The 15,853-nt window shown below is 39.5% G+C and overlaps 1 protein-coding gene across 1 annotated transcript in view; it reads right to left on the bottom strand.

Moving 5' to 3' along the window:
• Window positions 1-14,635, bottom strand: part of LOC104077957 (ankyrin-2-like) — a gene marked incomplete at both ends in the record, with an annotated part of 60,479 nt that extends 45,844 nt beyond the window's left edge. Inside the window, 6 exons of the mRNA XM_009579383.1 lie at window positions 2,754-2,826; window positions 8,299-8,397; window positions 10,265-10,363; window positions 12,669-12,767; window positions 12,875-12,973; window positions 14,438-14,635. Of these exons, the coding sequence (XP_009577678.1) occupies window positions 2,754-2,826; window positions 8,299-8,397; window positions 10,265-10,363; window positions 12,669-12,767; window positions 12,875-12,973; window positions 14,438-14,635 (667 nt within the window). The remainder of the gene's footprint in view (window positions 1-2,753; window positions 2,827-8,298; window positions 8,398-10,264; window positions 10,364-12,668; window positions 12,768-12,874; window positions 12,974-14,437) is intronic.
• Window positions 14,636-15,853: the final 1,218 nt, after the last annotated feature.

Here is a 15,853-nt window from a genome sequence, read left to right as displayed (position 1 = left end):
CCCTGACAATGCACACCCGCTTCTGTACTTAACTCTGATATTTGTAATCTGAAAACCAGTAATCTAATTAAAAAAACCCGCAATTAAAAAAAAAAAAATCTGGTTCTGTTCAAAGGAAAGATTTTTTTTTCCAGGTACAGTAAAAGGTAAAGAATTCTGAATAATAATACAACTGCTAAACGTAAAAATGCTGTATGAAAATTAAAGAAGGATTAGTGGGACTCCCAGTCCATTCAAAATATTTTAAAATAGGCTACACAGCGCAGGACCTTACATTCCAAGCCGAGCTATTTGATATGGTCCTTTATTTTATACTGCTAAGACTGGATGTTGCACTTGAATTTGTTTTAGGAATCTGAATACTATATTATTAACCTAACAGCATACAATTATGCAATATAACTGCTTCCCAGGCAAGATGCAAAATACTTATCACCAGTGATGAACAAGTGCCACAATGGGACCTGAAATACTTATTCGCTCAAGTACTCTTCCTGTATTCAACTTTATAATTATATAATTACAGCTGGCAAGTTTACCCTGTCACGTTAGTTCACTTCAGAACATACTGTGTCACTTTAAAGCAGCTAAGAACACAGCATTACAGAAACCTTATTGCTAGCCTCTAATAAAGACTACACCATCACTAAAAGGTTATTCCTCTTTATCAGAAAAGTTTTGCCGTCTTCCTGCTCCCAGCTATTTTAAGTTCCCGTGACACGTACCATCCGTGTTAGGAATTTTCGCAACATCCTGAATGTTTTGCCTGTGGAAACAGATTTTACAAAGACAACGGCACGAAGTGCTTTAACTGTGACCAACCCGCTTAGCAACCTGCAGCAGGATCACACGGGCACTATCAGTAAGAATGCTCAGAACTACTGAGCCCTGAGCAGCAACGTGCCAGAGTACCTACGTCATATCTGCTGGCTATTGACAAACGGTGGGTGTCAGATGGTAACAGAAAGCAGGAAATGTTAACTCAAAGCACTGGAGAGCATTCGTCATGCTGGATGGCTACAGTAAGTTCTGCCAACGTATGAAAGATACAGGTAATAATAAATCTTGGATCTTCTCGCTTCCCTTCTTCCTCCCACCTTTCAGGAAACACACGCCCAGTCACACTTCAAAAGTAATGAAAAGGAGCAGTGTTAGGCACCCAGACTAAGCAAATTCATGTTGCTTCAACACAAAAAATAAAACAAACAATCCGAGTTAAACAAAAAGAGAAAGTTTGTAAGTCTTACTCCACGAACTTCTGCTAACAGCACCTGTGCCACTATATGCTTCACCATCACTGAAGCGTTCATCATCAGAGTGTTTAAAGGCTGTACAACATATAAATTGTTTTGAGAAAAAGGAATACCCTGTATTAATCCTGTAGAAGCAGAAAGACATACTAGGCTTTGTGGATTCAAAGATGGTTAAATGGTTCTTCAAAAAATTGGGAGAAAATTCAACAAAGTGAACATAAGGCTATAAGCAATTTAAAGGCTATTTATCACAATAATTACACAATTAGTTGAACGTTTTTCAAACAGAGAAAATACAGCAAAAACATGCCTGAGAGAAATAATTTCACCAATCATGATGCAGCAGAAAATAATTTCTTTTGAATCACACTTGTTTGCTTTCGCTTGCAGCTTCACAAGCATTAAAAAAAAAAAAGTAGTATCTGGAGGCTAAACGTCGTATTTTCTCAAGAGTGTAACTCATTTAACAGCATAAATCCCATTTTGAAAAGTAACACAAGCAGTTTAGGAACATGAATGCCATTAACTCCCAGTACCATTTAGAACCACAAGTGCATTTGTGTTCTTTGTAAAAGAAAAACAACCCAACCCTGTAACCTGTGTTCCTAAATCGCTAGGACTTTTTGAAATTAGTCGCTCTACAAATTATTTGCATGAAATAATAATAACCATAAAATGGCATATGTAAGATACTGTAATATTAACACTGCCAAGAGTAAAAAAGAACTTAGAAAATTCTTGCAAATGTGTGTATATTTATCAGATGCCATTGTGATTAAAATTTGTAAGAAGTCATTTGTGAACTTTTAGAAAGGGATGTTTTTAAGCTATTTCCTTAATTCTGTGCTGTATAAAACTGCAGCATTTTACTAATCCCTCCAGAAGTCCACAGAAATTTTCTTGGGACTTAGCTAAGCGGTATAACATATGCCTCCTGTCTGTACATACAACAGACTCCGAAACCAAAGTGCCAAACTTATTAGCATGTTGTTACTTCATGTCATGCTGTATGTATCTGTGATTCGTGTGTGCCAAAAGCTCCCTCAAGGGAACAGTCTCCTCACCTTCCACCTTATGCATCTTCTTACACAAGTGTTTCCAATTAGGCAGAACTCCTAGATATATGTATCTGAAATAGGTGGCATTGATCCAAAAAATTTACTGCTCAAATTCCTCTTTATAGGAGGGTCAAACCCAGCTTTGGGAGAGCTCTACATTTAAATTTTAAAATCTGAAGTCGGGAAATGTTCTCATTTGTTGACTTGGTTCAGATAATCTTTTTCTGAAAAAGACGTAGGGGTCCAGGATTTTGGTTTGGGGCAACTTTTGGCATCTTTATTCAAATGCCATAATGACTACATCATTAAAAAAAGGCCATTACATAGAACTTTATTTCAAGCACTGCAAAATGAAGATGTCGAAGTACTTAAGCAGCTATCTTGAGCCTGTATTACAGATTACTTAAGTAATACGGAACAGGAACTCGGCAAAGTTGCTCACCTTCTTCATCTGAAACATCCAGGACCTCAGTCATTGTCTCAGGTACATTTAGTTTGTGCTTCTCTGTTACAGTCTGCAAAGACAGAATCATCAATCCTCAAATTAAACACCAAAAGAAGAAGCAAAGTTTACAGCAGGATATTTTCAACAGCAACAGCAGTGGGATCTGCTGAGACGTTTTATAACGTGTTTCCCCTTCCCCTAACTTTATTTTTCATCTTTACTCTAGAAGCTCCTATTCTCAGTGCTGTATAAGGTAACATTTATTCTGGCAGAAAAGTACAAAAAAATAAAGATAATGAGCTGGTCAGAGGAATAAAAGAAAAAGAAAAGAAAGCTCTCAGCAAATTTATTTATAAATGGTGCATGTAGAACAATTCAGCTCAATGTTTCCAAGATGATTTTAAAATGAATTAGGTAATGTCTACAGAAGAGCTTCAGAAAGTTGTATGTGGCATATGGAAATTATTAAATCGTAAAGCATTTGGAAATGAAGTTATGAATGATGTGAAATTTTTAAACTAAAAGAAGATGTGAAGGATTTACACAGATCACTTGAAACATTACTTCCCCCCCCCGAAAGTGACTACACTGCATATTAATTATATCCTTTTCATAAATCGTGTATATTCCTCCAAAGCACATATACATCAGGGGAAAAAAAAGTTACTTGAAGATTCTGATATATTTTGTGCACCTAAGAGCTTAAAATATTGTGATACAAGGCAAGTATGGACCGAGGACTGCTGGATTGTTTTTTTTGTATGATTTTATCTTCATAAATGACTTCCAGAAGGAAACAGAAGATGTTCAGGGGTGCTGAATCAAGAATGGGGACATCCGTTTAGCATCAAGATACACATTGGAGAAGGAGATGAAGAACATAATGAGAGAAATTGTAGGAAGTGCAAGGTGTGAAAAAGTTGCCTGCAGGAAACTCTTCAGTGTGTTACGGTACAGGAGACAAAATGCCAAGGACTTAAAAAAAGAGCAGTGATCAGAACAGCATTAGTCACACCAGAAAAATAAGTATTTCCCTGGCTCCACCCAGATCTGCAGCCAGTCAGCTGAACTGGGGAGCCGTGGAGGGGAGTCAACACATCGCCCTTTAGGGTACGTAGGAGCAGATGTGCCCCTTTGGCACGGAGAGGAATGTCAGCAGGCCATGTGTCTTGTGAAACTCCCACTGAGTAAGTACTTCACTCCCTACTGTGGATGGTATCTATCAAGCATAAATTAACATTACATGCAGAAGTAGTGAAAGAGCATACAATCTGAGGGATAATTAATGTCAGCCATATCCCGACTCCCTTATGCAATATGCTTTTGGGAAAATGCCCACTGATATCAAGCAGTGAAGCCAATAGCAGTTTTTGTTGCACAAAACTTAATAGGTATTTCCCGATTCTGTTTTATACTTCTCTATTTCTAATAAACCAACAAAGATAGCGTTCTTGATTATTGTAAGATACTGCACTTTTATAAATAACAAAGTTACCAACAGTGTAATTACTTTGGGAATTTGTTTTAAAAGTCCGCTTTACATTTTTGAAATACTGTGACAGCAGTTTTCAATTCACCCTCCCGAGGTACAGGGAAAGAACAATGCCCTTTGCTTCAAATGGCAATCCCAATTAGGCCTCCTAAATTCACTCTTACCCATGATTCAAGACAATTAATTATTTCTGTTGCACTGTTTTTCATAACACATGTTCTGTGTTGAAAATTAGTTTATATTCACTGAATGCCTCCACCAATATGTCTGACTTTTCCCTCTGCGTTCCCACGGCTTTCCTGATAGAAATGTCAGGCAGCAGTAGGGTGACAAAGCCAGCGACGACAGATGGGGAGGATGCTATCGTTCAGGTGACGTTGACCTCGTCTCTTCAACAATACAGCAGTAAGTTAACAAACACATTGTAAAATTTAAAAAAAAAAAAAAAAAAAAATCACTGACACCGGGCTAAAGAAATAAACCCAGGTGAAGGGGCCTGTATATTTTTCAAGTGAAGTGGAAAGTACTGTATGTGAGTAACCAATTTAGTGGCATTGTAATTGTAATTGCCATTGCAATTGTATCTACACAAAGCGTACTGCAATTTCTCTATTGCCAGTTCGTATGTTCCCCACGTAAAATAACTGAAAAGCCAGGAAGAAAAACAAAGGCAGCAGGAGGTGACCAAATTCTAACGAAAGGGGAAAGAAGGGGTCTGCCTAGGAGTCACAAATGCTAGTTTTTGTATGTCTGCTGTATGACCAAAATTTATTTAAGAAAACTTGATTCCCAATCTTAGCTTACATACAAAATCCGTTTGGTTAGAAGAACACCGAAGTGAAAGGACGCTACAATACTCTAGTCCACAAGCTACAGCTGTAGAGGTACATTTTATACTGTCTTTCTATTACCTTAGATCTCCAGACCCTAGTAACTAAGGTTTATTTGTCATGAAATCAATTTATTCATAACCTAGGTTTTTACAGGCCCCTATATAATAACAATCTGGACTCTGACTGAGGCTCTCGGACATTATTATTTTTATTTACAGAGAAGTAATGATACTTTATTTACTTCCTGATTTTCCCTTCAGTCAGAGAAAATTATGACATAATTTAACAACTGAAACAAAGTTTGGAAACCAGAATCGAGAGAGAGAGCGTGTGTGCGCGCGCATGCATGTTGAGGAACAAAAAAAATCTATAATGCTATTTCTGGAACACTGAACTCAGCAAGAATCATTAATTCTATATCAACTCCCAACAGAAGTTGTGAATTAATGATTTTAAAGGTACTTTTAATATAATACTAGTTTTTTTTTAATTGATAGACACATTAGAAATGTCAAATACTCTCAAAATTTAAAATCCATATCTAGCCCCATGAGTGGCCCACTCTGAAAATTGCTCAATGTATATTTCTCAAACTCCCTACTGTTTAGTGCCACTGAGAATTCAATTATGTACTTTACTTTAGGCTTCTGTATTTAAGACTTTCATTGTAAGGCCAGATTTTCATCTGGTGGCATACAATAATTCAGATATATAATTCAGGTATATAAACCTATACGTACATTCAGTGATTACTTACTCAACAGCAGTATACTGTAAACAACCTCAAAGCTCCTCAAATATTCATTTGTCTGCAGGAAGACGATGCCTGTATTTATACTTAATTGCATAGCAAACCTTTGAAAGTCTAGCTTATTCTGATTTATTTCCTATTCGTCTCTAATCTGTGAGTAAAAATAAGTGCACTTTATTCTCTCCACTGTTTTATATTCATGTGGCTTCCACTAATAATAACACTAATGCAAGTAAGAGGAAAATGTGTTCGAAGTTAGACCAAAGGCTTTGGCACCGGAGATCTTTTCCTCATCTCAAATGCCAGTGACTTGAATATCAATAAAGCATCGGCCTGTCTAACAACCTCCATGCATCACTCAGCTACAACCTTAGAGGATGAAGTAGCTATGGTGACAGCAACTTTTTTTCAGTGCTAAATGCTGTGTTCTGGTTTGGCAACACGAACCTCACCATCTGGAGAACTTTATTGCAGGGAGTGCCTGTGAGTGCCTGTTATTTATCCCTCCTTTTTAGGACTTGTTCTAAATTATGTTTAATCAACATTCCCCACCATGAACACCACCACCAGAGGGTTACATTCTATACATCCCTGAGGTATAAGATTCAGACAAATTCATAGCTGAAAAATCTGCTGAGTTTACTGAGGCTTCCCACCTGACTTTTAAAAGCAGTGCTTTGTACACAGACACAGTTCAAGATTTCAGCTTTCTCTTACGTGCATTAGAGGTTAACTATGCAAGTAAGGTTCAGTATTTGATTCAGTCCTAAACCCCAAGCATCTGGTGTCTGGTAGAAAAATCCATTACCCTCAAAGTTTAAAGAAACATTTATCCAAAGTAAATCACTCACAGGTGTCTTTTCATAGTGTAATCCCTATTATTACAAAGCATCTAACACTTACGTATGACAAGGTACAAGGCTCCACAGTGCAACACAATGTACGGTAGAAAGGAAGTTACAACCTGTATCAGGCATAAACGGAAAAAGTGTGCCAGGACACAGCCAGAGAACAGCAAAGGTGTCATTTGAGGCTAAAAATATACTTTTGAAAAGAGCTAAAGTTTCTTGAAAAATTTTACCTAGATTTTATTTTTCTAAATCTCTGAATAGATACATATGTGTTTATGCACGTACATGCGTGATGTGCTATGTGATTAAACAAGAACACAAAATAAATAACAACAAAAACATACAGTCTTTATTAAGAGACTTCTGGAATTACACTGGAATTCCTCGTCCAAACCTGACTCAGTCTGATCTTTGCAGGTCATTAATAAATTATGGCTCACTCTATTTGAAACCTTATGCCATGTTACTTTTATTCCATCTTCCTCAGTTAATATCAGTGGGACTTGCCATCAGCATGCGACAAAATCAAAATTATTTTCCTATTTCTGTACAAGAGACACTGGATTTCTCCCCTTCTCTAGCCCTCTCCCTGATTGAGTAGTGGCATCTTTTAAGTAATCTGTGGATTTTTACAGCTCAAAGCTCCTAAATGACATCTAGATCTGATAGGTTTTCTAGACTGCTAATCTTTCTTGCGTGGGGTGGGGAGGGGGGGAAGCATGACCTTACAACAGTGTTTCAAGACAAAGTGCAATAATGGAAATTTAAATTAAAATTAATTTCCTAAATGATGCACTATTTCTAATGTTCTCCCTTCCTACCTGCTAAAACATTTGTAGATGAGAGGTAGAAGTCCAAGAAGAAAAAACGTCCCCCTCCCAGAGTGTCAGAATATATCAGTTTTTCCTGGCTTAAAGCAACAGTACCACCTTGCTGATGTTCCGCACCCACTATTCACAAACCCTGATGTCAAAAGACTACCAGGACTGTAGAGGACTGAGAGGACTGAGCACGTAAGGGAAGATTCTTTCGTATTTTGGGAAAACAGGATCTATTTGAACTGAAAGTGACTTAAGTAAAAAGATGATTGATGTGATTCAGAGCCATCTAGTGAGCATCATTAAGCCTGGCACCAGTCCATGGCTGGTAAGTCCAAATGCTGAGAAGCTTGCTGTGGTGTGCTGCAATGGTTGAGCCTAAGTAGGTGTCAAAAGTGTGGAAATGTAAGGACAGACTCAAAAAGAGACGTGAAAAGAGAAACGGAGAAACAGGACAGGATCCAAACAACAATGCACAAACTTCTAGAAAGTTTGGGTTTGCAGCTCAGACTCATATCTAGAAAAAAGTTTTACTCTGCTTTTGAATAGTTGTTTTCCATCTGTATTCACATAGATTTTGTCACCCAGCTCAGTGAAGCCTGTTGTGTTGCACACACTTCCACATGCTTAAATGACACACTGAAAGCACTGTAGCGTTTTTGCAAAAATCCAACAGAAAGGGGGGGCTAAAACCAGAAAATAAAAAAGGAAAGAGATACATGGAGAGTCTGAGGGAAGAAGAGAAAGACAACATTCTGAATAAAGAAGAGAGACATTTTAATGCATCTGCAACTCACAGTTGTGGTGGTAGTAATCTCCTCCGTTACAACCTTCAGCGTATCGACCACTGAGATATATCCCAGACGCCTTGCAATAGCTAAGGCAGTGTTACCATTCTGAAGAGAAAAGAGAGAAGGGGAGAGAGAGAGTGCAATGAGAGGGAGGATTGTGATGTGAACCAATGAGATCACTCTCAACACTGCATGAGCCAGCATTTCCATCCAAAACAAGGCGCAGCCTAGGAAAATCACTGGTTTTTTACCGTTACATCTGACTCTGTCTTTGTAACTTCTTTAAGACTATAGCCCTGATTACCATGGTAACACAACACACTTACATCTGCCTGCTATTCTAAATAAAAAAGTGCTGTATGGCTTAACCCTTTCAGTGCTCAAATTTCACTATACAGAATGTGTCTTGTCTGCAGAAGCTCATGTTTTAATTTGCATAAATGGCTCTACATCGGAAATACTCTTTTAAAAGAAGTATTTTAAAATGTTACAGTTTCACTTCCAGTTGAAACTGTTAAATCTTTATCAGGTACAACTCCCTCTTTGGGGAATGCAAGATTACAGCTGTATTGTCCACACACACTTCTATTCCTCCTTACAACAAAAATGTATGTCCAATAAAAGTACACAAAAGCTAATGATTTAACAAACACAAAACCAACCTATATAAGGCTTGGGCGTGCAGTTTAAATGCCCATGAAATATAGATGTGCCATTCATCAAATGGACATTAAAATGATAATTTAGTAACTGTTTAGGCCTATTTATCTCCATTTCATCACCTGGAACACTGGCAGTCCACGGTCCCCGTGCCACTCAACGTGGGGAGGGGAGGAAGGGACATGTTCCGTGATTCTTTGTAAAGAGCACAAAATAAATAGATTAGATGAATAGATTAGTATCTTCACAGCACAAATAATTTGACTGTTACTGTCACTTGCACATTAACTGCTCATACCCCACTCCTATACCCCCCCGCCAGATGTCTCGGGTTGAAATTCTCTCTTATCTCAAGCTAGAGGTTGCTACGTGTGGACAAGAACAGATCAAGTACCTGAGAAAGCACGCAAACTGTGCAGTAAAGACACATTCTTGAGACCCTGCTTGCATTTGGGTTAGATTTGGGCATGACAGCCCCAACATGAGGACTGAAAGCAAGTAAAGAGACCTTCGGTTGAATATGCCCAATAGTACCTACAGCCCCAGAAGCTGACTACTATGGTCTCTTGCTTGATGATCTGGTGCATAAACTGGTATTTTGGATAACTTGACAGAAGATTATTCAATGTGATCGTTCCAGGACCAAACAGGGCACCAGTGCTGATTTAAGCATGCACAATATATGTACACGGAAACCTGATCCACTCTGGGGAATGACACGAGTTTTGGACGTTCTGGCCGCATTTTAAAGATTACCCAATTAGAGGTGACTAATAACAACATCAAGATGAAATGGGACAGTTGCATTCCTAGCTGACTGCAGAGAAGGAGCTGTGCCAGAGGTTATTGACGGTCTTTGAGGAGGCATTAACATCAGTGAACTCAGTAAGAACCTGAAACAGATCCAGTGGATAGAGGGGCAGAAATTTGGGTCTGAATCTCCAAAAAAGCCCAGGTTCTGATTTCCCCTTAATTTTTATGGAAAAATCCTTATCGAGAGATCAATTTACAGACAGTGTTGAGGCAGAGGGCAACCGAACAAGCACAGCACAGCTAGCTGTGGCCAGCCTGACCCTGCAGCTCAGAAATCCGTTTCCCCACCTCACGTTTAGCTTAGTGCACTATGAGTTAGATCTGATCTGAACTACCTTAAGAGGATAAGGAAAAGAAGGGGAAGTTACATTTACACATCTGACAAGCAGCTGTATGAGGAATACTTTCACCAAAACAAAAGCTTGCTCCCAAGCCCTAAGAAAGGAAAGACAAGAACTGTCCAGGGAAACAAGTTCCCACTGGCACTTCACAGACTTACAGTGGTGGTGGCGTTGGGCTTGGCCCCATGTTGGAGAAGAACGTTAATGATGTGAGTGTGGCCTTGTTGAGCAGCTTGGTGAAGAGGGGTGTACCCATTCTGTTGTCCACAGTGGTTACGATAAAAGCAAACAAAGAACAACAACCACCAGTAATTAGATTAGACACTTTGCTTTGCTTCCTTCTGCTCCTTTTGAGACATTTCAAAAAGAAATGATGCCATCAATCGACCCAAAGATAATAGATCTTCAGTAATAATAATACTCATTCCCCAGATTAATGAAAAGATAAAGGAAGAGAATATTTTTATTCATAAATCGTTTTTCATCTCACAATATAAGCAATCTCTGGAAAGATAGATAATTTTTCATTTCCCAAATCAGAGGGAGGAACAATGAGGAACAGTAAATTTGAAGGGGCATGCTAAGGACATAGAATCATAAGTGAGGCAGAGAACATTTTTCTTCCTCTCACATCTTGTTTTCTATAGAAGCCCCAAGATTTGCCTTTAAAATATCTGAGCCAATTTTAAAAATACGTAATTTTTAACAGCAGTGATTTGAGATTTTGCTTTTCAAAAGGCTAACAACACATACCTACTACAAATGTCAATCAATTTTAGCTTTACTTTGCCTTCAAAAGGCTTGACCGAGCTGTAATTACACTTAAAAACATGTACACATCATCTGTATTAATAAACACACTTAACTCCATAGACTTATCTGCTCCAGTGATTCACTCTTATGTTACACAATACAGAAACATAACCCAAGTGTACTTCAGCTAGTTGACCTGAGATGGTATTGTGTAAGTCCAGTCAGGCAATTAATTTACAAAATTATTTGCAATTGGCTTTGAAAGCAGGCAGAGAATAAACTGGAAGAAAACACCAAGTTGATCTCACTGTACACTTATGCAAAGCCTGGGGGCAGGCTCTGAAAGACACACTCTGAGAGTTATCTCTTTTGCAAACAAATAGATGCAAGTAACGCTTTGTACTACTGAAGTAGTGATAGTTCAGAGCTGCTACAGTTCTTTTTTATTTACAGTATGCATGCATGGACTACTAAGAAATCGAAGGAGGATTTTACTGCAGGTTGTAGTGCAAAGTAAATTCGCTACCTTTACTTAAATATTAGTGCAGTCCTTGAAAAACAGAATGCAGCCATATTAGTTTTCACTGGAGATGGCAGAAAGCATCATGCAGGCTTTCTCTAGTTAAAGACCAAGCTGCAACAGAGGTTACTTATTCTTTAACATGCCTATCCTGAATCCAGCCAGGATGGATTTGCTCTTTAAACTGAGTCCACAGTACCAGTTGACAGATTTTGGAGAACCGCTGCCCCATACTCTCATACAAACTTGCTGACTTTAATGAAATTATTCTAAATAAGTGAAATACCTGGGGAAATGGCATCAGAATCTGGCCCAGTGGCCCCTTCGACATAGAGTGAGACCTAATACTAAAGACCCAAGTATGTCTGTTCCTTTAGCCAGCCTCCAAATACCTCAGCTGAATGTCTTGGCAGCGATCATTTGGATCCTGCTAGTGTCTGCTTTATTAATTCTTATCAGCTGTTTTTCTAGAAGTGTTGCCTGTTCTTTTGGAATCCCTGGTTTTTGCCCATTGATTTTGGGTGATCTCATGAAGGATGGGCCAGCATCTTTTATTTATTTACTTTGCTGTTTCTTACCACATTGAGCTGTGATCACTGTGATGAAATAGCGCTACTTTGAGAAATGAATCCATCCCGTAGGTCGCAGCTGGGGACAGAGGGGCTGGCCAGAGGGACCATCAGACCACAAGCCTGTGATTTTGACTGGATCTTACAAATACTACGTATGTCACTAGAAATATCAATGGACTTCTTCGTGTTGATCCCAAGACACCCAAACCAAACCTGTCTTCAGTAAAATGCATTCCCTCACCACGGCTGCTTCCTCTCCCAAAGTCATACCACCCACGCTTTGATCAGCAGTAATTCTTCCCACTCTTCTCCTGGCAGATTGGAGAGAACCTGGCATCACCCTCAAAGTGTCTGAATTGTTACTTACTAGTTTGGCAGCACATCGGTATTACACTGGTGTAAACCATGTGTAAATGAAATCAGAAACAAGCTCGTGTTTGTTAGTTTCCAAGTAAAAAGAAAAAAACCAATGAAATTGATTCTCTATCTCCTTCTTTCATACGCCCAAAGAGTTATCCGACTTTTCTTTTGTGAACACTACACAATGAGATGTAGCAGAGAAAAGGCATTCCACTACAGCCACAAATCACCCGTGCTGACACCTACCATGCAATAATTATAGTTTCCTAGTGAAAAGGCACCTATGGTAGGTATTCGTAGTGCTTGGTTACCAGGTTCATAATAAAGAGCAAAAGCAAGCAATGAAGAAATCGTTACCTTTGTTTTAGCGTTGACATTTGCTCCCTGCTTGAGAAGAAAATTCACCATTTTGATGTTTCCATAGTGACATGCCACAATTAAAGGTGTGTAACCAAGCTACAATAAGAGAACAAAGAAGTAGAACTGCAAGCTCAGTGGAACATTCCTTTTACAATGGTAGCACCCCTTGGCACACTGGAGACAGCAGCCACTCCATGATTTACCTTTGTCTGAGCATCTTGGTTTGCACCGTGTTTTGTGAGTATTTCAGCTACATTCACTTTATCCTCTTGAGCTGCAAGGTGTAAGGCTGTCAGTCCAGTCTGGAGGTGGCATATACAAAATAAATAAATAAATAAAGATAAAAATAAGAATAAAACCTACTTTACATCAGGAAAGAAATCTAGACTTTCCCACTTTCTCATCTTTAAAACATGAAGAGAGCCTAAATATAGCTTCTAAGTATGGGTGGGTTTTTTTTTAAACAAAGTAGAGTTGATGTTTCTCCTGTTCCAGCTGACAAACAGCTCCAAAGCAATTACATCACCATAACCACAGAGTAAAACTTCCAGGCATCAATGACCACGCTCGGATTTTATACAATAATGTCACTTGGGAAGCTGAAGAGCCCGTTAATAAATTAGGGAAGCACATTCACTGTGCTTCCCACTCCTCAGACAGGAAAGGGAACCTTGACAACTGCAGGGACAAGTCAGAATGAAGAAAATAACTCCAGAAATAGATCCCATTCAAAGATGCCAAGGAAATGGATGCAGCCTTTAACTAAAAGCTCACTGTGATCACACACACAGTTCTTGCCTGTGAACAAGGCAGGGAACAAATTTTGTAAGAGAAATGAAAATCCCGTTGTTTCTCATTGGTTAGGTAGCATAACATATTAATGCCAGACAATGTGAGACTTGAGCCTTCTATTTTGACTTGTATGAACCAAAGCCGCAGGCTTTTGACCTTATGTAAGACTTACATATATGCCTGGATAAATCTGGTGACCTATGAAGATGTACAGTAATGGTTTTTTTGAGGAACTTGTTTTCTATGAAAAAGCTGTTATGTAGAATCATAAAAAAATCAAATAAATTGGAGAGGTCCTCCACAGGATTTTTCTCACTTGCTACTCCGCTAATAATGTTGGTTTGTTATTTGCCAGACACTGCCAATTTCTTCCACTTGGAAAGAAGGCTGAAGGGTAAATACATGAGGAAAAGTGCCTTTGCTGGCAAGAGCACTGAACTGTTTTAGACTTTAGCTCTCAGGTTTCTGATAGATGATGTTAAATCTACCCACGGACCCACAAACTGCAGAATTTTACATTCCTCTTCCTTTGCATCTCATGTAAAACTTCAGGAGCATACACCTGAGAGATGGCAAGGTTGCAGCAGAACAAAAATATTGAAGTCCTGCCTTCCTGAATGCTCAGAAACAATTTTCTCTTCGTCTGCCTTTCCTCCTGTAACCTCTCTACCAGAGCCAGGTGTTCCATCGTTTTCCTCCGGTCACGGCAAACAGCTGCAGCTCCTCCTGTGCATTACCCAGTGCAGCTATAAATTACATGATATAAGATAACTGGTCAATCCATCTGCCAGTCCTAGATATCTTCTTCTCGCTTTTACTGTTCATCCACCTGTTGTCACTTCTGCAGACTCACAAATATGTATATAAGGAAGTGAAGCTGAGAATTCCTGACAACGTGACATCATTCCTACACTGCACTTTGCATCTTACTGGATACTCCCACCCACAGTACTTTGTCTCCGGTCGTGAGTTACCTTTGTTGCCACATGGATATTGGATCCCTTCTCCAAAAGCAAGGTCACCATGTCAGTGTGACCTTCTTGGGAGGCCAGATGAAGCGGGGTGACTCCCTGCTTGGTCAAAATGTTGGTCTCAGCCCCATAGTTCAATAGAGTGGTAGCTATCTGCATCTGATTTTTCTTGGCAGCAATATGCAGAGGGGTGTATCCATTCTAACACCAGTCAGGAAACAAAAACGAGAATAAAGTTAACATGACAGCCATGTAAGCCTAAGAAGTCAGACACCATAAACCAGTATTATTTATGTTACCCCTTATTACTAGAGATGAGAGTTCATTAAATTTTCAAGGCCAGACATGTCCCACATGGCCCTGCTGTTGTGTTGCTTTGTCCGTCTGTTATTTTCACCATCTAAACTAGAACAAAGCCAGCCCTCGCTAGGGTGGGCAGGACTGTTCAGCTGATACCTTCAAATTATCCCGAGTTTGACACCTACATTTTGAATAACCTACGTTGTAAATATTCACTTTTGACTGATGACTGACATTCTCCGTGATGAGTGCACACTCTTCATTGCATTATGCTTTTTCAGAGCGTGTGGGTAGAGGTGTGTTTGCATATGGAATTTTGATACATGTGTCACTCACGGCACTGGCTGGAAACAGCAATAGGGAGGAATGTTTTTCTTATCATATTAACCATTTAAGCAAAGCAGAATGGGATTGATGGTGGTTTCTGGCAATAAGACAACTTCCCACCTTTAACTGCTTTACAACGCATTGCGGGGGAAAATTCTGGATTACAGCAGACAGTCCCGCTGGAGGTGTTCGGTTGGTTGGTCTGTGGTTTTTTTAAATGAGAGCTTTACCAAACATTCCTACTGCAACTGCAGCTTTTGCTGCTCTCCACGTGTCGCAATGGAAACAACAGCTCTGATACAATCACTTAACGGACGGGCTGCGTTTTTTGGCAGCATATACAACAGCAGCCTCACACGGGGCAGAACATTCTGACATCAGCACCAATTCGCTTGTTATTTTCCCCTTTTAGTAGCCTTTGCCTAACACAGTGATATCATGACACTGTTCCTAACCCCGGAATGAATTCTCCGTATGCGTGGTCAGAATATACGCATCGTTTCTAATATTACACAATACTGAAGTGACTTCCAGCTATGACTAAAGCTCCCAAACGTAAAAATGGGCTGAAAGAGATACACACATCTATACATACACATACATATTTCTTCTTTTTCAACGAAGGTCTGAGCGCGCCGTGCACTAATAATTTAGGCAGGGGGTCATCCAGCCGGGGCCAACTTCCCGCTCTACGAACCTCACAGGGCTCAGCGACCCACCTAGGCGCATTCTGACCACCTCCAAGGCCCCCACCACCCCTCCAGGCGGCCCGTGCCAGCTGACCGCCACAAA

This window comes from Fulmarus glacialis, unplaced genomic scaffold (assembly GCF_000690835.1).
Source record: "Fulmarus glacialis isolate BGI_N327 unplaced genomic scaffold, ASM69083v1 scaffold26566, whole genome shotgun sequence".
NCBI lineage: Eukaryota > Metazoa > Chordata > Aves > Procellariiformes > Procellariidae > Fulmarus > Fulmarus glacialis.
Note: the sequence above shows the minus strand (reverse complement) of the source record. Positions and strands in the feature narration are given on the sequence as shown.